Source organism: Zalophus californianus, chromosome 4, assembly GCF_009762305.2.
Source record: "Zalophus californianus isolate mZalCal1 chromosome 4, mZalCal1.pri.v2, whole genome shotgun sequence".
NCBI lineage: Eukaryota > Metazoa > Chordata > Mammalia > Carnivora > Otariidae > Zalophus > Zalophus californianus.
Window position 1 is genome coordinate 128,339,174 of NC_045598.1, and position 24,309 is coordinate 128,363,482.

The following is a 24,309-nucleotide window of genomic DNA, read 5'->3' on the forward strand; positions in this document are numbered from 1 at the left end:
ACCAAACCTTTGTTTATTTTCAAATGTTCAATGAGCTCATAAAAATAGAGTGCAACAGGGTTTTCTTCTGAGACGGTGTGTGTGAGTGTTGGCCCGGGATATGTCTGCTTCATGGCAAAAATAAAACACAAGATTACCACTTAAGAAGAAAAAGAAAATTGGAAAGGACATAGATACCTTCTCTATAAAATGGCTCCATATCATAGAAGGACAGTTTTTAACAGGCATAAAGTAGAAGGATCTAGGGGCCGGTTTGGGTAGATATTGGGATTGCAAAAGAATTCAAGTTGTGAGAAATATTCTTAAATTTTATAGAGGAGTATATTGCTCTGAATCAGAGACAGCCATTTAGATAGCTAGCCATTCTCCTTTCTCCAAAGTCATCAATCAATTGTCATTACATCTTTCTCTTATCTTTTAGACTTGAATAAGTGGTAAGAATTTAGAATAATTACTGTTTTGTTATATATTATTTACTATATTATATGACTATATATTCTATTAGTATGCAGTAACTAAAATGAGAATATGATTATTTATGTAAATGATTATATAAATTTCAAATATCCTATTTTGGTAAATCTCAAAAATTCAGAGATTTGCACCAGTGGTTTTATTATTATAACCCTTTGAAACTAAGGTACTACATAAGCAACATAATACACGCTTTTCTGGAAGAAAATGATCTATGATAATGGAAGTGGTGAAAGAGTCCATGGATGAATGCTATGTATATTTAATGTATAAACCTATTATTATCCCAAACTTTCCACTCTATCCTTTATTTTTCACAACCAGTGCTCCTCTTCACTATCACTTTCATTACAGTTAACACAAAGACTTCAGAGGCATAAAGAGTTCAGATTAAATTCAAGTAGCCTGTTAAATTTTCAAAGTGCAGTGATCAGGAAAAAAGTTGGGGAGGGCAAGGTAAAGATGTAGCAATTCAGAATCAGAACTGACATTTACCAAACAACTCAGACTCAACCATCCTATGTCTGTAAAGTGCTAAAACAGATAATCAGTCCATTCAAATTCCCAGTGGATGAATTCAGCCAAACTGACCAATGGCCTTATTTGTAATATTTAAACAAATACGCTCATTGTGGCATGGATTTGGAAATTGCTTCAAAAGCAATGCTCCACAGCATTTTGAAGCTATGGTTGATACGAAGCACCAGCTGTGTACCAAACCCCACTGGAGGTGGGTACACAGAGATGTTTGGGGACATCTCTGATCCCCACAGACAAGTCTTCCAAGTGGATGCTTTTTAGCCTTATTCTGCAGATGAGAAAGTTCAAAGGGACGAAGTAAATTGCTTGAGGTCAGAAGGCTAGTAAGTGGCACAGGTGGAATTTGAACCCTGCTCAATCAGACTTGAAAGCCCTCAATTCTTGGTTACTATATGGTGCTGCCTCCTAACTTTAAAGCAGTCAAATTGTTGGTCCTAATTTGGAATTAGACACATTTTTCAAATAATTTATTGTACTGCCTAATCCATTTTTAGAATAAAAGGCTAATGGAATGGAGTCAGGCATGTTATTTATAAGAAATTAAAAACTTAATTTTCAGGCTATGAAGTACAAATAAAGCAAACATAAATTTTTGTCCATGTTATTGAGATGAATTAATTATCCTGTTTTTATAGATTATGAGCTTTGTGATGTAGATACAAGAAATTTAGAATCAATGTAGTAATAACTTCCAACTGAGACGTCAGTTATTTAAATATCTTTTTTCTAGCTACGTTTTAAGATAAAAATATTTAGTTGCTACTGTGGAATGAAAACATGATGAACTATGAATTTTGTAGGTGTCTTGATTCTAGTTATTACTGTGCTTCGTATCAGGGGTCAGAAGCCTTCTTTCCACTTCTTAGTGGGTTTATTTAAAGTTCGAATTCTATTTAGGTTTCTTCTCATAAATATTAGCTTTTCAAAAGAATATATAGATGCTCTAATTAAATGTTTGTGTCTCCTCAAAATTCATATGTTGAATCCTAACCCTATAGGTGATAGTATTAGGAGGTGGTGATGAGGTCATGAGGTGGAACCCTTATTTTCAGATTGAATCGCTATGATTTGATAATTGATCCATCTCGCTGGGTGAGCCTGCAAAACAAGGAAAGCATGTAGTTAGGGCCTTGAACCTCAGACTCTAACAGTGCCCCAGATTTGCTACTTACTGGCTGAGCATCCATGAGCAAGCTGGATACACTGCAGCGCCCACACCATTGTCAATGACTTTTAACATTCATTTAGGAAGGAGGCAAGAATCGGGTGGGGCACCCCAAGAGTAGAGGAATGTTGCAATGTACAAGATGCTATTTTGTTGTTCAAATAAATAATCTCCCTCAACACAAGCAATATCCCCAAACATCTATTGATTTGTTACAGCGATGCCCCTGAAATTCCAGTTTTTACAAACCTTTTTTTTTTTTTTGTAAGTGCTTCTAACTAAGGTTTTATTTGTTTGTTTGGTTTGGTTTTGTTTTTTGGGGTTTTTTATTGGGTGTTTCCTAAGGGCTCCCCTCTTGGGCATAGGAGGGCAATTGTTTCATCAGCAAATTAGTTCCTAGGTAAAGCGGCTACCTTAAAAAAACCTTAGGAAAATAAGAATAGGCCTGAAGTGTATTTGGCATTTTTTCCTTTTGGAACATTAAAACAAGGTGTTTGATAGAATGACACAGGATAAAAACATGCTATTCAAGTGATCTGATAAATGATGACAGTTTGTTTGAGAAAGGATTTTTATTTAAATGCTATCTCTATGGATAAAATAATCATAGAAATTGCTTTGACAGAAAATCATGGGTTCCTCAGTTTTGTGCATATATATACAACCAAGAATACCAAACATGATGTGAAAAGAGTAATTTTTGAAAGTCTGCTAATATATAGTCTTGCTTAAATACCCTTTCTAATACTGCAATAGCAACAGCACTGTGGGCTTTATTTTGTTATCATAATATGGAAGATTGATTTAAACGACTCTTCCTATTTTTTCCCCCATTTTTGTTTCCCTACTGGCACAAGATGAGTTATCTTATGTAAGAAATAGGAACAAAAGTGAAAAATTATATTTCACATCATTATCTTTATCTGAAAACTTATTTATTCACTTGCTTGACATTCTGGACCTCCCTGGTACACTTTGTAGTAAAATTGAAATTGCAGTTACTTTCAATTATTTGTTATGCTAATTACCTTTATAATTGGGTCACAATTCCTGAATGGCCTGCATAAGTCATATCAAATGTGTAATTATAGTAATTTTATCTCTATTAGTGTCTTCTATTAACCAGTTCCAGAATTGTCAAATAGTTAATTAGCTTCATTAATATAAAAGAAATATTTTAGAATCAAACCAGACTGGAGATATTATTACTATTAAAACAAAGAATACCAAGTGTCAATAAATTCTGGATTTTCTGATAACATTTCAGAATAAAACCCAAAATTCTTAGAATATGTAATAGTTTCAGTTATAAACATTAGTGCTCAAAACAGAGTATGACATTGGGGAGGGTATGTACTATGGTGAGCGCTGTGAATTGTGTAAGACTGTTGAATCACAAACCTGTACCTCTGAAACAAATAATACATTATATGTTAAAAAGAAAAAAAGAAGAAGATAGTAGGAAGGGAAAAATGAAGGGGGGGAAATCGGAGGGGGAGATGAACCATGAGAGACTATGGACTCTGAAAAACAAACTGAGGGTTCTAGAGGGGAGGGGGGTGGGGGGATGGGTTAGCCTGGTGATGGGTATTAAAGAGGGCACGTTCTGCGTGGAGCACTGGGTGTTATACACAAACAATGAATCATGGAACACTACATCAAAAACTAATGATGTAATGTATGGAGATTAACATAACAATAAAAAATTTAAAGAAAAAAACCTAATGATGTAATGTATGGTGATTAACATAACATAATAAAATAAAAATAAATAAAAAAGAAAAAATAAAAAAAAAAGAAAAAAACAGAGTATGAAATTCCCAAAAAGAAAAGCCAATAGTTTTGATATCACTGCCCATGATGTATTATGTTTCAATATATCTGTGTTTTTAGGAAAAGTCGTTTGAGGTTTTTAATGAATTTTCTTCAGAGTTTTAAATATAATAATTTGTTTTCTCACTTGAAATCAGAAATTCTAGAGCATCTAAACCATGCCATATAAAAGTCAGAAAAATAAATAAAATCTGTGGAATACTAACATGATTTGAAATATGATAATTATACAATAATAAATTAAGAAATACTCAAAACCCCTTGGAAAAATCTTATGTACAAGCTAGGTCTTGGTACCAATACAAACCATTTTTGTTTTCCTAAAGCAGAAGGCACAGAGAAAAAAATCTCACCATAAACAAATACTGTGAATATTTTGAGAGATCAATCAATATGCACATCAGAAAAAATAAATTCTAGACTAAGGTAGCTAAAATTTAACAAAGCAGTATTTATATTCCCTAGTAAGTCACTGAATGTATTTCTTTTTTTAGAATGTTATGCCAAAAGATGAATCATCCTAATATCTTTATGGCTTATTGGCTTTTCCAATTATGCAGACATTTGTATTCAGTGTTGTCCTTCTTAAGAATTTTAAAAGCATTGTTAAAAGAATAAAAGAAATGCCTTTATCTTTTCTATTATAATCTCTTCAGGGGTCCCACATACTTAACGTTTTCTAAACCGATCTTGTTTGCCAGATCACCAACTTGCTTATCAGAAAATTTCATTATGTTGTCCAAATACTAATAAATATGGCAACTTAATATTGAGGAATTTAAAAAAATTTATTATCGAAGGTTGCATTTATTACACAGGGTCATTGCTAAAAACAAACTTAAACAAGCCAAGCTTCCTGTCCTACAACAAACTTACAACATAGAAAAGATCTCAAACTTAGAGATAATGCTAAAGACTGATTGACTCAATTAGCAACTGTTTATTGCCTGTTATGGGTACATCAGGCCTACATTAAAGCATGGAAAAAAGGGGAACCGTGTTTGTATGCTTAAATGTTTTGTATTCTACCGTCCTTTATTGGAATGTGAAGAGTTACCTTTATGGGGAAGTCAAGTCGTAAAATCCCACCGGAGCAGCCTTTCTGTATGATGTAGAAGCCAGCTAGCTCACTTTTCTTAGGCTATAACCTCAGTGCACAGTGGTTTCTAAGTGGATCTTCTCAGATTTTCCCTGTCCTCTATCCACCATCCCTCCTAAGTAGATGGAACTTGGTAGGATTTGGTGGGATTTCCTTTACTTAATCCTCCCCAAAATGTACAACTTTATCAAGAAGGATTTCCATGAGGCTGCCCGTGGTTCATTCTTTCATGCTAGTTCCATACCAAGTAAAAATTGCTCAGTTTGTAATACTGCATATCACTGGCAACATTTTCTCAATTGCCATCTGTGAGCAGATAGAACCCTGCTAAAACATTACCTCTCTCTGGTATAAAGTAATAGCACTCATAATTTGGGAATTTCAGTATACCTCATAATTCTACTAGTTACCACAGCTGAATTCCAATTATTCCAAATTTTGTGAAATGGAAAAAGCAAAGAAAGGAACATAAACCATCTGACTAAGGCAGCAAGACACATTGTCTCTACCGGTGCTATAGCATAAAAAAGCCTGACAGGGTTGAGTTTGTTTTTAACTACCAGAGAGTGGGAGAGAGAATGGCTCCTAAGCAATCTAACACATGCTTCCAGGAGATATAGGAAAGAGGGGGTGGTCTTCTGTCAGGTACATATGTGATGCAGCCTTCTGTTTTAGTACTGTGAATAAGGGGTCTCTGATTGAAGGAAGGAATGGCTAAGGAAGGAACAAAAGTTTTGGCATTTTTCCAAAAGGGTGTTTTGGCTGCCCCCATAATTCCATTTTTCAGCCTGTTAGAAATCAGCTCTTTAAAAAGACCTCTCACAGCTGCTGCTGAGCTAGATGCCTGCTGACCAGGCAATTCTCTGAGTTAGGCTAAGTATATAGCATCCTGAGCTCAAGAGGAATCTGACTTGGATTTTTAACCTCTATTATGGAAGAGATGGATATAAGATGGAATCATATACACCTGGGACTAAAATTTAGTGTTCAGCTAAAAAAGTCAATACTTGGCAAGTTAGAGAAAGAAAGATACTAACAACCCCTGGTAGATCCTTCTCTATTTTTGTTGTTCCAGGTATGGCACAATACTAGGACCACCCTGAGAATGGATGGGGGATGGGGGAAGCCATGTCCTTGCGTAGCTGTGAAGAAAGGAGGCACTACAGAGAGAGCAGTCCCCTGGCCATCAGTATTAGCATCACCTGGGAACTTCGTAGAAACAGAAATCCTTGGGCTGTATTCTAGACCTTCTGAATCAGAAACTCTATGGGTGGAGCCCAGCAATCTGGGCTTTAATGTCCTCTAGAAGAGTCTAATTCATACTACAAGTTAAGAACCACTGGTCTATAAAGTCAAATAAGTACATTAAGTGCCTGTTTCCTTTAGAGACATTTTAAAAAGAGTCCTCTCTAGGGATGATGGCAGACCGAAAGCATACCTCCACTTTGCCAGACGATAGACATGGAATCGGGTTAAAAACGTGCACGAATGCTGTGCCGGAGGAAACTTGAGAATTCCAATGCCCAGAGCTGCCTCTAGCTCAGACCTTCTGTGTTTGGCTGCTTTCTCTTGACGTTTCGTTAGCTCCAGAGCCATTTGGCAATTTGATTTTAATCCTTTCTCATGGCCGCCTCAGATTCGGGACGGTTGGAGTGCCTCCAGTAATGTCCTTCGTTCATGTAACAATCTGGCCAAGGTGTGGGAGTCAGTGGCCCACATTCCGGTCACATCTGCCTGGAAACTGCTCTAGTAGTCCCAAAGGGTCTGAGAATCAATCCTGCTCTATGCCTGATCTTCTCCACCTTACTTTGTGTTGACATTTTTACCTTTGAGTTGAGATAAAGCAGAGGAGAGTGAAAATGAAATGTGTATTTTCCACGTGTGCTTTCCTCAAATTTAGGTTTCAAATTCTTAAGCCTCTGCCAGGAGAGTAATTAGCAGCCCAGATAAGAGGCCACCTAAGGCAGCTACCTGTCTGCAACTGGCCCGGCAGGAGAGAGCTCTACACTTGATTGGAGAGTCACAGAGTTTACATACCCATAGTTCATTTTCAGAAGATAAGAAGTTAAAAGGAAAATTTAGCAGGAAAGAGCATGGTTTTTATCTCTGCGTTACCATCAGTCTTTCTATTTTAGAGGTTGATGTTCGGATGTTCTTGCGAATGAGGTAGGGAATTTAAAAAGCAATATTTAAGGGAAGCCCTCTGGTGAAGGAGGATGATGTTACTCTACCACCTTCTGCTTTCAGGAAAAAAGTGCTTCATTCTGTCGCATTGTTACTTATCCTCATGTGACCTAAACAGCCAGAGTCAAGAAACAGCAAGAGTTCCTCGGATGAATGCTGGAAGGAAGATTTTAAAACGACTATGCTAAAATAAGAAGGGAAATCGGGGGACTGCTGGAAGGAGTATTTGCTGGAGGCTCTGGGAGGTAGATCTCTGTCGGGGGTCTAGAGAAGGCTGCCAAGAAGTCGGAGAGATGGTGTCAAAGGGCCCGAGTCACAGTAAGCAGATCATTCACCAGAGGGTCAAACTGGAATGGCCAGGGGTAAGGGAGAATGCCGGGTGGTGTCCCTGGGTTTCAAAAAGAGTATGGGAGGAAGAATGTCCAGGTAATTCCCTGAAGAACTTAGGGAGGAGGGCAGCAAAGTTTCAGAGAACAGCAGCTGTAGGATAGAAAAGGAATTACGATAAGTGTTTAGTGAATTCAGAGAAATGCCATTCAAATTACATCATTATTCAAGGGGCACAAAGATAAGTGAATATACTAGGCCCCCGACAGTGTCAGAGTCTCAGGCCTGATCTCTAACTTCACAAAAACTTGCAAAGAAATTAGAAAGATCATGCAAATCCATGCAGGTCTCATGCCACATTGTGGGCTCAGGGCTTAGTGGAGAGCTTGGCCTTTGAAGGTCCCCAGTAAATTTTTGACGTTGATGACAACTGTGGCTTTTTTAAGACTTCAAAATTGAGTAAGTGACAATAAGTTAGAATTTTTCTCAAAAAATAATTCTGGAGACGCATACTGGAATCCTAAAATGGAATATTAACGTTTAGAAGGAGACTTAGAAATGACTCAATGACTGATTCTATAAAAGAGTCTTTGTGAATTAAAAGCAGACTTTGGAGGGAGAGATAAGTTAATTTCTAACCGTTTGAAGAAAATGGTTCAAAATTTCTGAAAACTAAAACTGTTTATTGTGGTTCACTTGCTGTAATTGTTATTTATTATGATATGCTATTTATTTTCCCATGGAACAATATCATATTCTTCAACAAAACAGCTGACCTAAATAGTAGTATATCATATTCTGAAGTCCTTTGTAGAGGTCGTAGAATCCAGAAAGGGCACGCCTCCTTCCACAGCCCCTTAAAGTCTTTTCAGCATCTCCACATGGATGTCCATCTGCCTCTCCACACCTCTACTTACATGTCTAAAATGCATTTTAAACTTACCATGTCCCCAACTAAATTCCACTTCATCCCCAACAAATCTGCTCTCCCCTCAGTGTTCCTTATCTCAGCAAATGGCAACATGGTGATTTCAGTTGCTAGGGACAGAAAAATGGCAACATTTTTTTTATTCCTCTCTCTCTCTCTCTTTCTCCTTCCCCACCCCCTGTCCCCCCAAATCTAATTTGTCAGGTGTGCTATTGGCTCCACCTACAGAATTTATCCACAATCAGTCCTCTTCTTACCACCTCCACCATTGACACCCTTAGGCAAGCCATGCTCGACTCTCAACAAGATTGGTGAAATAACCTCCTAAAGAATTTCCCTGCTTTCATCTTTGCTCCCCAGCAGTCTATGCTCAACACAGCACATCCTTCTCAAAGTGGAAGTCTGATCATGTCACTCTGCCTCAACCCTCCACTGGCTTCCGTTTTCATCAGGGAAGAAGACTAGGAATTTTAGCATCAAATTTCTAGATGACATTGTAGAAAGTCCTACTTGATCCAGACCCAGCTATACTCCTTTCTCACTCTCTCTTTTTTTCTAATCAAACTTTAGCTTTATCAAAGCTCAGTTCAAATACCACCTACTCTATTAACGTTTCTCCTATTAATCCAGATTTTGTTTATCATGTCCTCTGAACTATACAGGCTAGAAATGTTAGCTTGGCATTTAATTTCATGCATACCATAGTGTATGCAATTTGGTTCAAAGAAACATTTGATAAGTGTCCATTCTAGTTATAGTTAGATACTACTTTCTTCCAGAAAGTATTCGAGGAAAATTAAAATACATAATATATAGTGTAATAACATAAAAACAGAAAGATGATTGCTCATCTTTAGATGAGCCTAGAATGTCTTCTAGGCCAAAGTGAAAAAGTAAGAATTCACTTATTTGAATCTTCTCTCCTCACATCACATAGTTCAACTGGACTGACAATACCAGAGATTTAAAGAAAAGGGAAGTATGTCTCCTTTTTGAGTGTTTTGGATTTTTTTTTAAGTATAAAAGAAAAGTGGCACTAATCTTTTCAATTCTCCCACTGCTTACAATATTCAAAACTTCCTCCTCTGAGTGGATATGGAATAGTGTGTTTTTACTGACCATTTTGAACGAGAACTGGGCTGCTATTTGACCCTGTTTTTGGTTTCCCTGCTTCTTACAGGATGAGACATTGGGATCAACTGAATCTTAAAACATCTGCAAACACCAAAATTTGAGCCACTGCTATAGCTACCAATCTCCTAAATGAGCTTCAGCCTTCTTTCTCTTGACTGGTCCATCATCCTTAAATCGATTTTATAAGACCCAGGGAATTTTTGATAACATTTACTTAACAAATATTTATTGATCATATCTGTGCCTGGTACTATGATAGGCTCTGTGGTAGACATTCCAACAGTCTCTGAGGATGCTATCATTCATTGGTTTAGTCACTATTAAGACTGAGTCCATGGGGGGCGCCTGGGTGGCTCAGTTGCTTAAGCGACTGCCTTCGGCTCAGGTCATGATCCCGGGGTCCTGGGATCGAGTCCCACATCGGGCTCCCTGCTCAGTGGGGAGCCTGCTTCTCCCTCTGACTCGCTCCCCTCTCATGCTGTTTCTCTCTTGCTCGCTCTCTAATAAATAAATAAAATCTTTAAAAAAAAAAAAGACTGAGTCCATGGAAGATGATTTTTGATTCACAAACTCAGAGATAGAATTTACTAATAGGTATAGTAATAGCATTTCCTTTAGCCAGTTCTCACTGGTCAATATAAAATTAAATCTGATTGATTTACTTTAAAGCCAAATACATTTCCTGTCATTATCAGCCCCACCTGTATGTCATTTCAGATACTTCTTATTAGCAACTGTACCTGCACATATTCCTAACTGTAGCAACCAGCTTTGTGCTGGTGCAATCTTTAGCATCCCACTTTTGCTAGTATCTATTATATCTCATTTCCTGCCCTGGGATAACCAATGAGAATCACTCAATACCAATGTATATGCAATTTATAGGTTCAGAGTTATCAGTGCTCAAGGACAACCATTGACCAGGAGCCTATGGATAAATTCTTTACCCTTTCGTCCTTCAAGTGGACACATTTCATAAGGATCCTCAGAATTCTTTGGGATTGTGCTGCAACCATCTGTACAGAGGTTGGCTCAATGACACATCCTTGTATTGTGTTTCTCTCCTTTTGCATTTTACTCCCATGTCCTTCACTCCTGTTCCCCAGGTCATACAAGCACTGGCACATAAGCCTCTGTCTCATGTTCTGCATTAGGGCAAACCAGGTTAAGAACTGTCTAACCCTAAATATACGCCAGATAGCGTTACCTCTTTTCAAGGAAATGTAACTCTATTATAGTATTCTGTAGAAAATTCTTCATATATAGGGTGTGCCCTGTTTTCCTGTCCTTATCTCCAAGGTGAGCTAATCATTAAAAAATGCCTTAAGAAATCTCTTTTAGAGCTTACCAATGTATCAAGCTCAACCTAAGCTAGGTTTTAGGGACATAAAAATATGAAAAATAAAATTCCTGCCTTTAAGACACTTGGAGTGTATTGACAAACAGACATCTAAACAGACAATTAAAATATAGTAAAGCAAGAGCAATGGTAAAGTTTTGCATAGGTGCTAAGACTTCTGAAAGAAAAGGTTCTGAAAAGAAGAGACTCTAGAATGAAAAACCAGGATTAAACCAAATAATAAAAGAGGGGAAGTAAGACATGCCAGAGATAATTATATAATAGTTCAGAGCCTTAATAACAAAATACCTGCAAAAAAGTAAAAGCAGTGAGCTTTATGAAGTGTATAAAATCAAAGAAGATGAATTTGCAGAAACAGGTAGGTGTTGGGCAATAGAGAGACTCAAATGACTTGGTAAGGAAACCATAACTCATCTTGCAGGTGATGAGAAGCCAGTAAAAATGGTAGTTCTTAAACTTTTTGGAGTCAAGAATTATTTTGAAAATCTGGTTGAAGTTACTGTCTCCCTGTCCAAAAAGAGCACATCTGCCAAAAACTTTTCATTCCATTTACTGTGAATTATTGTGATTCCCCTAAAACCTGCCCACAGACCCTCTAAAAATACTCATGTTAAGATCTCTTGCACTAAAATATTTAAATCATAAGAGTAATATGTTTGGATTTGTTTTGAACATTCTGGTAGTCATATGGAAAATTGGTTTTTGAAGGGCAAGTTTCTAAGTATGACCATCAGTGAGGACATTATGTAATAATCCAGGTGAATAAAAATGAGCAGCAAACTTATAGTAGTGTATAAAGAAGAAGTGATGGATTCAGGAAATCTCCTTAGGAGGCATAATTAGCAACACTGGGATTGATTAGCAATACAAGGTGATGAAGAAAATGAGTCTGCTTTTGGACATGTTGCCTTTGTGATGTTTTTGGTGCATCCAAGTAAAACGTCCTACAAAAATTTGGCTTTATCAATCTTGAGCTGAGGACTCAAGATAAAGATTTGAAAAATGTCAATCTGTATGTAATTAAAACCATGAGTAGATGAGCTGATTCAGAGAGTTGGTATAAAAGAGATTGGGAAAAGAGTGTGCATACAAAGTACAGTTGAAAGTTAAATAAAAATAAGGTATTAGAAGTTTCTGTTTTATATGGCAATTAGGCCAGACAGTCATTTCAGAATGGGAGAGACACAGACCAATTAAAATAAGTTGAGGAATGAATGAAAACTATGGAAGCAAAGGTAATGAATGAAGAATATTTAGAGAGTTTTGTTCAAAGACGAATGAGCGAGAAAAAGCAACAGTTAGATGTTTGAGGTAATTATGGGAGGGATTTTGTTTTGTGTTTGTCTTTTTTTTTTTTACAGCTGAAAGAGAAATGAGCTTGCTTCTATGCTGTGGGAAATGAGCAATGGGGATGAACAGAATGAATGGTAATGGATAAAATAAATCAAGGTCCAAGAGAGAGATGAGATGAGGGGATCCAAATCATCAGCCTAAATGGATGGTCTGAGCCTTACATAGGACAGAGGGTCCCACCCTTTGTGAATTAGAAAGGTGGTGAATACTGGCTGGGCTGAAGATAATTCTGTAGGTGCTGTGTGAGGGGGAGTAGCAGATCTTTCTTCCTTAATATATCATTTTTCTAGGTGAGCTAAAAAAGAGATAATAGTTTTGTAAAGACTTTGAAAGGAACAGAAGAAAGACAACCAAGAAGCCAAGAAGCCCAAGTTTAAAGTTGGAGACCATTGACTTGTACTCACCAATCCTAGAGTGTCTGACTTTCTTCCGCATTGCTCCAGGTGCACATGTGTAGGAAAATGATGGATTAATGCAGAATTAGGGTCTGGTTGGTCAGTAATGACGGGAGGATGTAGGTGCACGGGAACTGAGGAGACCACAAGTCCCAGCTGAGTGGGGCAGAACTGGAACGAGGAGAGGCCAGGTACCTGGGAGAAAAAGAAATTGGGATCCATATTTGACTGAAGAGAAAGTGTTAAGAACAGTAAGTTTGTGAAAGAGCCTAAAGGAGGCAAGTTTATTGTCAGAGAACAGAACATTGGATTGAAAGATTGCTGACACGGAGCAATTCTGGGTTATCTGTCCTTGGGCGAGAGAAGGTAAAGTAGAAGGGAAGATTTCCAGATTAGAGATCAAGAGCCAAATTAGTGGGTAGATACACAAGAACACAGAAATCATTCAAGGTGATAATGATGCTTGAGTTGAAGAAGAAAACTTTGATTCTGAGCAAAGTCTTCACAGGCAGAAAGAAGGAAGGTTAATATTTCTAATCCTGTGTTATCTGAGGTCAAGGAATTACGCAGCTTCTTTTGGAGAGGATACACTCTCATATTCTTAGAGGAAAAAAGGGTGCAGTATTCTTGGAAAAGGGTTTCAGTGATGACAAGGCGGGACAGGAAACATTTTGTTTAGATATTGAGAATATAAGAGAGTGTTTAATATGGAAAAGGAGTTTTAGAAAGCAAAGAGTAAAGGTTCGGGAGTATAAGTAAAACTCTTGTAGTGTAAAGGAAAAAAAAGATTTAACTTTCATTAAGACTGAATTTCCCGGACTTGCCCACATAACCCTTGTTTGCATAGTGCCTATTAACCTCTTACAGAAGTGGTGCTGTGTGGATTACAGTTTGGGAAACACTGGCAGAGCACTCCAGGATAGCAGGGCTGTGAAGCATTCCTTAATGGAGTTGGTGCCAAGTCACGGTAACTCCAACTCTTAAGGTATCTGGAGGGCAGTGTTTGGACAGAGATGAGCCAGCTTCAAGGCCACCCAATCTGTTGAGTTGCTTTCATGGCCATTTGTCTTTTTGACTCAGCTAAATTGAGAAGTCTGAAATCAGGATCAGTTGTCACTTATTTACATCTCTACCACATTAGGCTTATTACTGAGCATATTAATAAATACAAAATAAATCTTTCTTATTGAAGCTTGCAGTGAGCAAAAAGAAATTTACAACTTAGTTTTTATTTCTTGCTTCTTTCTTTCTGCCTTTGTTGGAGATTTATTTTCCATTTAGGTTTTTAATCTAATTTGAAATACCCAAATATGTTGGATTTCGTTGTCAATTTTTAATAATAATGTTTACTTACACCTTGCAGTATTTCATGTTTCTACATACTTTATCTCTTTGAAAATTTGATGAAATGGTCCTAGACAAAGGAAATGCAAAAAGACTATTTGATACTGCAGTTTAGTGATTTATTCTAATGATTAGAAATAAACAAAATAAAAAATAGTTGGACAGATTTGAGAAGTATGTAGCTAAATCATTTAAAAGTGATGTTGTTCTTTCAAAGTAAAATTTTAAAAATTAATTCAAAGTATAAAATCAATAAAAAAGGTATAAAATGTATATATTTGACCAAAAAATGTCCTATCAGCAAATTACTCTTGAGAATTCTTTAGTTAGCTTATATAATACAGTAAATATGGTTTTGTGTACAGAAGGTAATATGTAACTATTAATATATAATGTGTGCAAAAATGTGCAGAATTTAATATTAATATTAACTTAATATTAAAATAATAAAGATGAGAATATAATTTATACTATTTATAGTTACACAAAAGGTAAAAAGTCATGCATATGTGCTTGAATATGCAAAAGCAAAATGCAAATTAGTATGTCATTCTACTGTGGCATATAAAAGCAAAGATGTAAGGCAGTTGAAAAGTTTAACTTTTGAGCCTTGTACAGTTATGGATTGTACTTGCGTTTGTATTTTTAAAAATATCAATGCTATTTGTTATGCATTTATTAATATTCTGCCATGAGGGCACTTGCCATCAGCTAAATACAAGAAAAAAATAAGGGCACCAATAGAAACTTCCAATCTCTGGATTATCTGATATACTGTCCTCCAATATTAGCAGAGCTTATTCTTAGGACAGAGTTCCAACAGTTATTAATAAGCTCTACCTCATTTGATAGGGTGATTTCACAGTATAAGGTAAATCCAGACTGTTTGAGTTAGATATCGCTAGTCTCACCATTGCAGGGTGGAGACAGAAGTTCAGAAATATATTGTCTTAAAAGTACCCATGTCTTCCCTTCCTGAAGACCCAGTGTCTATGAGAACCCTGGGGAGTCACACAGATTAGGAATCTTAACTTCCATTGTTGAGACTTACCTTGACCTGCAGGCCTTTAAGCTCAAGTTTGGTTGACTTGGAGAACTGTGTTTGATAAACCTCTGTGTAATCATGGAAACCCTCTCATGCCCCTGGATCCAGAAGTAAGGCGAGCCCACTGTGTTGGACTCCTGCTTTTCTTCCACTCACTTCCCCACTGTAGTTTTAGTGAAAATGTTTGCTTATAAACCTTCCTCCAGTCAGGCTGAGAAGAAAAGCAGATTCTGCCTAGACTTAATCTTCCCATTTATATAAGGAAAAAAGATGATGCAAGACTTGTCCTTAAAGGCTACAAAAACAAAAACACTATATGACAAAGGCTTTAGTAAACCTTTATTTCTACTTTGAGGAATGGCGTCTGATTTTAAGTTGGAAAAGTTCATAGTCATGTCCCCAGTAGTGTATGGTTCACATTTCACAATTCAACATTATTCAAGGTTTCAATGACCATTTTTAATTATTTAGGCTTCAAGGAGACAACCTGGCAGAAAGGACGGAGGAAACTTCACAAGCACTTCATTCTCCAGATGAAATACCAGATTCTTTGGGTAAGTTTTGAATCCAACAATATTTACTGTATTTGAATGGCACCTGAAGATTAAAAAACAAAGAAAGAAAGAAACAAAACCAAACATCTTGCCCTGCTCCAGATCATCCAGATCATGGTAACGGTCAGTCATATATCCACCACTCCCTCGTGTATGTGTATGTCAGAGGTTAAGGGAAAGGAGAAAAGCAAACAAGACATGTGGATTCTGAGGAACAGCCTCCTCATGTCTGTGCCTGATTTAGGGACAAACTGGTCAATTATATGTTGGCTCCGCCCCAAATTTTGTCACTCCTTTAAACTTGTTTTTGTAACTTACCTTGCCTACTCCCATTTTCACATTATAGATCCCTTCAGACTTTCCAGCAGAAATGTCAGCACCATGCTGGGTTTTCCTCCCTCTTTCTCAGCCTTATTAAATTGGTCTCAAATTGTGGCAGTGAATTTCCTCCCAAACCAGCCTCCTCTTCATCTTCCCTGACACTACCTCCTCTGTGCTTTCGTCCTTTTTCTCTGCCTACTGGAACAAGCCTATAAATGGGTACTCCTTGTACTGTCTTATCTCTTTTTAGTTTATTACCTTTCTAAAAGTAAAGCTGCTTCTTTTATCCCATTTTCTATAGGACACAATTCAAACTCCTTAACACAGCATATTAAGGGGTGCCTGGGTGGCTCAGTGGGTTAAGCGACTGCCTTCGGCTTGGGTCATGATCCTGGAGTCCCTGGATCGAGTCCCCCTGTAGGGCTTCCTGCTCAGTGGGGAGTCTGCTTCTCCCCCTTGCTCTCCTTCCCCTGCTTGTGCTTTCTCTCTCTCTCTAATAAACAAAACCTTAAAAAAAAGACACACAGCACATTAAGTTCATGTCAGGGGACTTCAAAATGTTTCCGGCATAAATAAAAAAGTACATATAGGGCCATGACAATGGCGTCTAAGATATATCACCACTTCATCATTCAGTGTTCTGGCTAGATGTGGTCAGTACATCCAGTTGGGATAATTAGAAAAGAAGCTATGGGAAAATATTTTCCTTACATTTAGATAGAGAAGGACATATTAAAGAAGGTGAAAAAAAAAATCCCAAAGCATAACAAAAAAATTTAACTCAAGTATAGAGTGTTAAAAACTCCTTCTCATCAAAAGATGCCAGAAATAGGTGAATCAATAAGCCACAAAATAGCAAAATACTTTTGCAATATATTTGTCACTGATTAAAGACGAATATTTAGAATACATAAACACCATACAATTTAATAAAGATCAACAAACCAATAGAAAAATAAGCAAGAGATATGAACAGATATTTCACAGAAGAGGAAACACAAATGGGCCAAATGAACATACAAAAAATGCTTAACTACTGTAGTAATCAAAGAAAAGCAAATTAAGACCCTAGGGGGATGTTGTTTTACAAGCTTTGGTTTGGTATTAATTAGGAAATCAAACAAAAGTGCTGGTGAAGACAGAGATGAAAAGAAACTCATACATCCTAGGTGGGGCTTAAACAATTTTGGAAACAGTTTTCCATTATTTTAAAGTCTTGAATAGTCACATAATTTAAAGCTTAGAAACTCCACGTCTGGGTAAATATCTTAGAGAAACAAGTCTCAGGTACCAAGAAACGTGAACAACCTTTGTTGATATGCTGGTGGATGGGAAAGTGGATACACTGTGGAATTGTCCCATTATAGAAAACTGCATTTCAAATACACACATAGGATGGTTGAAATCAGAGGTGTGCTGGTAAAATTAACAACTCTTTTTTTGAAAAGAAAGCCCTGATTTGTAGAGATTGATGTTTTCCATGATGTAAATACTTACCACTCTGGCTGATTTAAAGCAACTGATCTGAAAATGGCAGTGGGTCTCCCAATCTGTATGAGCAATTTACAGCTCACAACTGAATGAGTCTTAAAAGCCTAATACTGATTGAACAAAAGCAAGTCATAGAACACCATTTTTATAAAGCTCAAAACTAGCAAATCTAAATAATATATTCTTTAGGAAAACATACATAAATGATAAAATTATATTTAAAGAAGGGAATGAAAGACTCAAAATGGTGGTTATCCTCGGGGGATGGGGAAGCAAGGAGATAGGATAAGGCAGGTGCTCACAGGTGTATGCAGGTTATTGGAAATGGTCTAATCCTTAAGTTAGCAGGCCGTTTGAAGCTGTTTACCATTGTGCTTTGTAACTAAATATACTATATATATTTTTTACTATATATACATATATATATATACATATATGTATATATACGTTATATATATATTTTATACAGTTGACCCTTGACCAACATGGGAGTTAGGGGTGCCAACCCCTTGCACAGTTGAAAATCCAAGTATAATTTTTGACTCACCAAAAACTTAACTGTTAATAGCCTACTGTTGACCAGAAGCCTTACCAATAATATAGTTGATTAACACATATTTTATATATGTACTGTATACTGTATTCTTACAATAAAGTAAGTTAGAGAAAAGAAAATGTTATTAAGAAAATCATAAGGAGAATACATTTATAGTACTGCACTGTATTTATTGAAAGAAATCCATGTGTAAGAGGACCCATGCAGTTGAAACTCGTGTTGTTCAAGGGTCAACTATATATACTTTTTTACATGTCAAATGTTAACAACATTAAACATTAAAAAACAAAGTGTTGGGGCGCCTGGGTGGCTCAGTCGGTTAAGCGTCTGCCTTCTGCTCAGGTCATGATCTCCGGGTCCTAGGATCGAGCCCTGTGTCAGGATCCCTGCTCTGTGGGGAGTCTGCTTGTCCCTCTCCTCCCAGCTTGTGCTCTCTCTTGCTATTTCTGTCACTATCTCTGACTCTCTTAAATAAATAAAATCTTAACAAAACAAAACAATGTGTTGTGGGAACATAAGCCAATGCCAGTGTAGCACAAGACAAGAAATGATAGTAGTTTCTTTATACTGAAATCTTTTATAGTACTAACGAGATGATATACTCCCATGGTAGACCTTTTTTTTTAAATAATTTTTTATTGTTATGTTAATCACCATACATTACATCATTACTTTTTGATGTAGTGTTCCATGATTCATTGTGCATAACACCCAGTGCTCCACACAGAATGTGCCTTCTTTAATACCCATCACCAGGCTAACCCATCCCCCCACCCCCCTCCCCTCCAGAACCCTCAGTTTGTTTTTCAGAGTACATCATCTCTCATGGTTTCTCTCCCCCTCCAATTTACTCCCCTTCATTCTTCCCCTCCTGCAATCTTCTTCTTCTTTTTTATTTTTTAACATATATTGCATTATTTGTTTCAGAAGTACAGATCTGTGATTCATCAGTCTTGTACAATTCACAGCGCTCACCATAGCACATACCTTCCCCAATGTCTACCACCCAGCCACCCCACCCCTCCCACCCACCACCACTCCAGCAACCCTCAGTTTGTTTCCTGAGATTAAGAGTTCCTCATATCAGTGAGGTCATATGATACATGTCTTTCTCTGATTGACTTATTTCACTCAGCATAACACACTCCAGTTCCAGCCATGTCGTTGCAAATGGCAAGATCTCATTCCTTTTGATGGCTGCATAATATTCCATTGTGTATATATACCACATCTTCTTTATCCATTCATCTGTCGATGGACATCTTGGCTCTTTCCACAGTTTGGCTATGGTGGACATTGCTGCTATAAACATTGGGGTGCATGTACCCCTTCGGATCCCTACATTTGTATCTTTGTTGTAAATACCCAGTAGTGCAATTACTGGATCGTATGGTAGCTCTATTTTCAACTGTTTGAGGAACCTCCATACTATTTTCCAGAGGGGTTGCACCAGCTTGCATTCCCACCAACAGTGTAGGAGGGTTCCCCTTTCTCTGCATCCCTGCCAACACCTGTCATTTCCTGACTTGTTAATTTTAGCCATTCTGACTGGTGTAAGGTGGTATCTCATTGAGGTGTTGATTTGGATTTCCCTGATGCTGAGCGATGTTGAACACTTTTTCATGTGTCTGTTGGCCATTTGGATGTCTTCTTTGGAAAAATGCCTGTTCATGTCTTCTGCCCATTTCTTGATTGGATTATTTGTTCTTTGGGTGTTGAGTTTGATAAGTTCTTTATAGATTTTGGATACTAGCCATTTATTTGATATGTCATTTGAAAATATGTTCTCCCATTCTGTCGGTTGTCTTTTGGTTTTGTGGACTGTTTCTTTTGCTGTGCAAAAGCTTTTTATCTTGATGAAATCCCAATAGTGCATTTTTGCCCTTGCTTCCCTTGCCTTTGGCGATGTTTCTAGAAGAACTTGCTGCGGCTGAGATCGAAGAGGTTGCTGCCTGTGTTCTCCTTTAGGATTTTGATAGACTCCTGTCTCACGTTTAGGTCTTTCAACCATTTGGAGTCTATTTTTGTGTGTGGTGTAAGGAAATGGTCCAGTTTCTTTCTTCTGCATGTGGCTGTCCAATTTTCCCAACACCGTTTGTTGAAGAGACTGTCTTTTTTTCCACTGGACATTCTTTCATGCTTTGTCAAAGATTAGTTGACCATAGAGTTGAGAGTCCATTTCTGGGCTCTCTATTCTGTTCCATTGATCTATGTGCCTGTTTTTGTGCCAGTACCATACTGTCTTGATGATGACAGCTTTGTAATAGAGCTGGAAGTCCAGAATTGTGATGCCACCAGCTTTGCTTTTCTTTTTCAATATTCTTCTGGCAATTCGGGGTCTCTTCTGGTTCCATACAAATTTTAGGATTGTTTGTTCCATTTCTTTGAAAAAAGTGGATAGTATTTGGATGGGGATTGCATTGAATGTGTAGATTGCTCTAGGGAGCACTGACATCTTCACAATGTTTGTTCTTCCAATCCATGAGCATGGAACGTTTTTCCATTTCTTTGTGTCTTCTTCAATTTCTTTCATGAGTATTTTATAGTTTTCTATAAAACTATAGATCCTTTGTCTACAGATCTGTTTCTACAGATCCTTTGTCTCTTTGGTTAAATTTATTCCTAGGTATCTTATGGTTTTGGGTGCAATTGTAAATGGGATCGACTCCTTGATTCGTCTCTCTTCTGTCTTGTTGTTGGTGTATAGGAATGCCACTGATTTCTGTGCATTGATTTTATATCCTGCTACTTTACTGAATTCCTGTATGAGTTCTAGCAGTTTTGGGGTGGAGTCTTTTGGGTTTTCCACATAAAGTATCATATCATCTGCAAAGAGTGAGAGTTTGACTTCCTCCTTGCTGATTTGGATGCCTTTGATTTCTTTTTGTTGTCTGATTGCTGTGGCTAGGACTTCTAATACTATGTTGAATAGCAGTGGTGAGAATGGACATCCCTGCCGCGTTCCTGACCTTAGGGGAAAAGTTCTCAGCTTTTCCCCATTGAGAATGATATTCACTGTAGGTTTTTCATAGATGGCTTTTATGAGATTGAGGTATGTACCCTCTATCCCTATACTCTGAAGAGTTTTGATCAAGAAAGGATGCTGTACTTTGTCAAATGCTTTTTCTGCGTCTATTGAGAGGATCATTTGGTTCTTGTTCTTTCTTTTGTTAATGTATTGTATCACGTTGATTGATTTGCAGATGTTGAACCAACCTTGCAGCCCAGGGATAAATCCGACTTGGTCATGGTGAATAATCCTTTTAATGTACTGTTGGATCCTATTGGCTAGTATTTTGGTGAGAATTTTTGCATCCATGTTCATCAAGGATATTGGTCTGTAATTTTCCTTTTTGATGGGGTCTTTGTCTGGTTTTGGGTCAAGGTAATGCTGGCCTCATAAAATGAGTTTAGAAGTTTTCCTTCCATTTCTATTTTTTGGAATAGTTTCAGGAGAATAGGTATTAATTCTTCTTTAAATGTCTGATAGAATTCCCCTGGGAAGCCATCTGGCCCTGGGCTTTTGTTTTTTGGGAGATTTTTGATGACTGCTTCAATTTCCTTAGTGGTTATACGTCTGTTCAGGTTTTCTATTTCTTCCTGGTTCAATTTTGGTAGTTGATACATCTCTAGGAATGCACCCATTTCTTCCAGGTTATCTAATTTGCCGGCATAGAGTTGCTCATAATATGTTCTTATAATTGTTTGTATTTCTTTGGTGTTGGTTGTGATCTCTCCTCTTTCATTCCTGATTTTTTTGATTTGGGTCATTTCTCTTTTCTTTTTGATAAGCCTGGCCAGGGGTTTATCAATCTTATTAATTCTTTCAAAGAACCAGCTCCTAGTTTCGTTGATCTGTTCTACTGTTCTTTTGGTTTCTATTTCATTGATTTCTGCTCTCATCTTTATTATTTCTCTTCTCCTGCTGGGTTTAGGCTTTATTTGCTGTTTTTTCTCTAGCTCCTTTAGGTGTAGGGTTAGGTTGTATATTTGAAAACTTTCTTGTTTCTTGAGAAAGGCTTGTAGTGCTATATACTTTCCTCTCAGGACTGCCTTTGCTGCATCCCAAAGATTTTGAACAGTTGTGTTTTCATTTTCATTGGTTTCCATGAATTTTTTTAATTCTTCTTTAATTTCCTGGTTGACCCATTCATTCTTTAGTAGGATGCTCTTTAGCCTCCATGTATTTGAGTTCTTTCCGACTTTCCTCTTGTGATTGAGTTCTAGTTTCAAGGCATTGTGGTCTGAAAATATGCACGGAATAATCCCAACCATTTGGTATCAGTTGAGACCTGATATGTGACCTAGGATGTGATCAATTCTGGAGACTGTTCCATGGGCACTAGAGAAGAATGTGTATTCCGTTGCTTTGGGATAGAATGTTCTGAATATGTCTGTGAAGTCCATTTGGTCCAGTGTGTCGTTTAAAGTCTTTATTTCCTTGTTGATCTTTTGCTTAGATGATCTATCCATTTCAGTGAAGGGGGTGGTAAAGTCCCCCACTATTATTGTATTGTTGTCAATGTGTTTCTTTGCTTTTGTTATTAATTGCCTTATATAATTGGCTGCTCCCATGTTAGGGGCGTAGATATTTGCAATTATTAGATCTTCTTGTTGGATAGACCCTTTAAGTAGGATATAGTGTCCTTCTTCATCTCTTATTACAGTCTTTGTTTAAAATCTAATTTGTCTGATATAAGGATTGCCACCCCAGCTTTCTTTTGGTGTCCATTAGCATGGTAAATGGTTTTCCACCCCCTCACTTTCAATCTGTGGGTGTCTTTGGGTCTAAAATGAGTCTCTTGCAGACAGCATATCGATGGGTCTTGTTTTTTAATCCATTCTGATAGCCTGTGTCTTTTGATTGGGGCATTTACCCCATTTACATTCAGGGTAACTATTGAAAGGTATGAATTTAGTGCCATTGTATTGCCTGTAAGGTGACTGTTACTGTATATTGTCTGTGTTCCTTTCTGATCTATGCTGCTTTTAGGCTCTCTTTTTGCTTAGAGGACCCCTTTCAATATTTCTTGGAGGGCTGGTTTCGTCTTTGCAAATTCCTTTAGTTTTTGTTTGTCCTGGAAGCTTTTGATCTCTCCTTTTATTTTTAATGACAGCCTAGCTGGATATAGTATTCTTGGCTGCATATTTTTCCCATTTAGTGCTCTGAAGATATCATGCCAGTCCTTTCTGGCCTGCCAGGTCTCTGTGGATAGGTCTGTTGCCAATCTAATGTTTCTACCATTGTAGGTTACATATCTCTTCTCCCGAGCTGCTTTCAGGATTTTCTCTTTGTCTCTGAGACTTGTAAGTTTTACTATTAGATGTCGGGGTGTTGACCTGTTTTTATTGATTTTGAGAGGGGTTCTCTGTGCCTCCTGGATTTTGATGCCTGTTTCCTTCCCCACATTAGGGAAGTTCTCTGCTATAATTTGCTCCAATATACCTTCTGCCCCTCTCTCTCTTTCTTCTTCTGGGATCCCAATTATTCTAATGTTGTTTCGTCTTATCGTATCACTTATCTCTCGAATTCTGCCCTCGTGATCCTGTAGTTGTTTCTCTCTCTTTTTCTCAGCTTCTTTATTTTCCATCATTTGGTCTTCTATATCGCTGATTCTCTCTTCTGCCTCATTTATCCTAGCAGTTAGTGTCCCCATTTTTGATTGCATCTCATTCATAGCCTTTTTGATTTCGACTTGGTTAGATTTTAGTTCTTTTATTTCTCCAGAAATGGTTTCTCTCAATAACTTCCACACTTTTTTCAAGCCCAGCTAGAATATTTAAAGTCATGATTCTGAACTCTAGGTCCGACATCGTACTAATGTCTGTATTGAGTAGGTCCCTGGCAGACAGTACTCTCTCTTGTTCTTTTTTCCTGAGGTGATTTTTTTCGTCTTGTCATTTTGTCCAGAGGAGAATAGATGAATGAGAGAACAGAATGCTAACAGGTTAACAACATTTCCAGCAAATATACTCTATACAAATCAGAAAAGACCTGAAACCAGGGGACAAGAAAGGGAAAGAAAGAAGAAAGAGAAAAAAAAAAAGGAAAAAGAAAAAGATAAAAACAAACAAAAACAGAGCGAAAAAAAACCAGAATATGATCAAATATGATCAGGCTAGTGCATAGATCAGTGCCACATAGTAGATTTTGGACGTATTTTGGTCTGTTAGAAGAAAGTGCCTGCTAAAATTTTAAAGTAAGA

The 24,309-nt window shown here is 37.3% G+C and overlaps 1 protein-coding gene across 1 annotated transcript in view; it reads left to right on the forward strand.

Moving 5' to 3' along the window:
- The window catches only part of C4H8orf34 (chromosome 4 C8orf34 homolog), a 376,094-nt gene that overhangs the window by 270,561 nt on the left and 81,224 nt on the right, over nucleotides 1–24,309 (forward strand). The window contains 1 exon segment of the mRNA XM_027577874.1: nucleotides 15,653–15,735. Within this exon segment, the coding sequence (XP_027433675.1) occupies nucleotides 15,653–15,735 (83 nt within the window).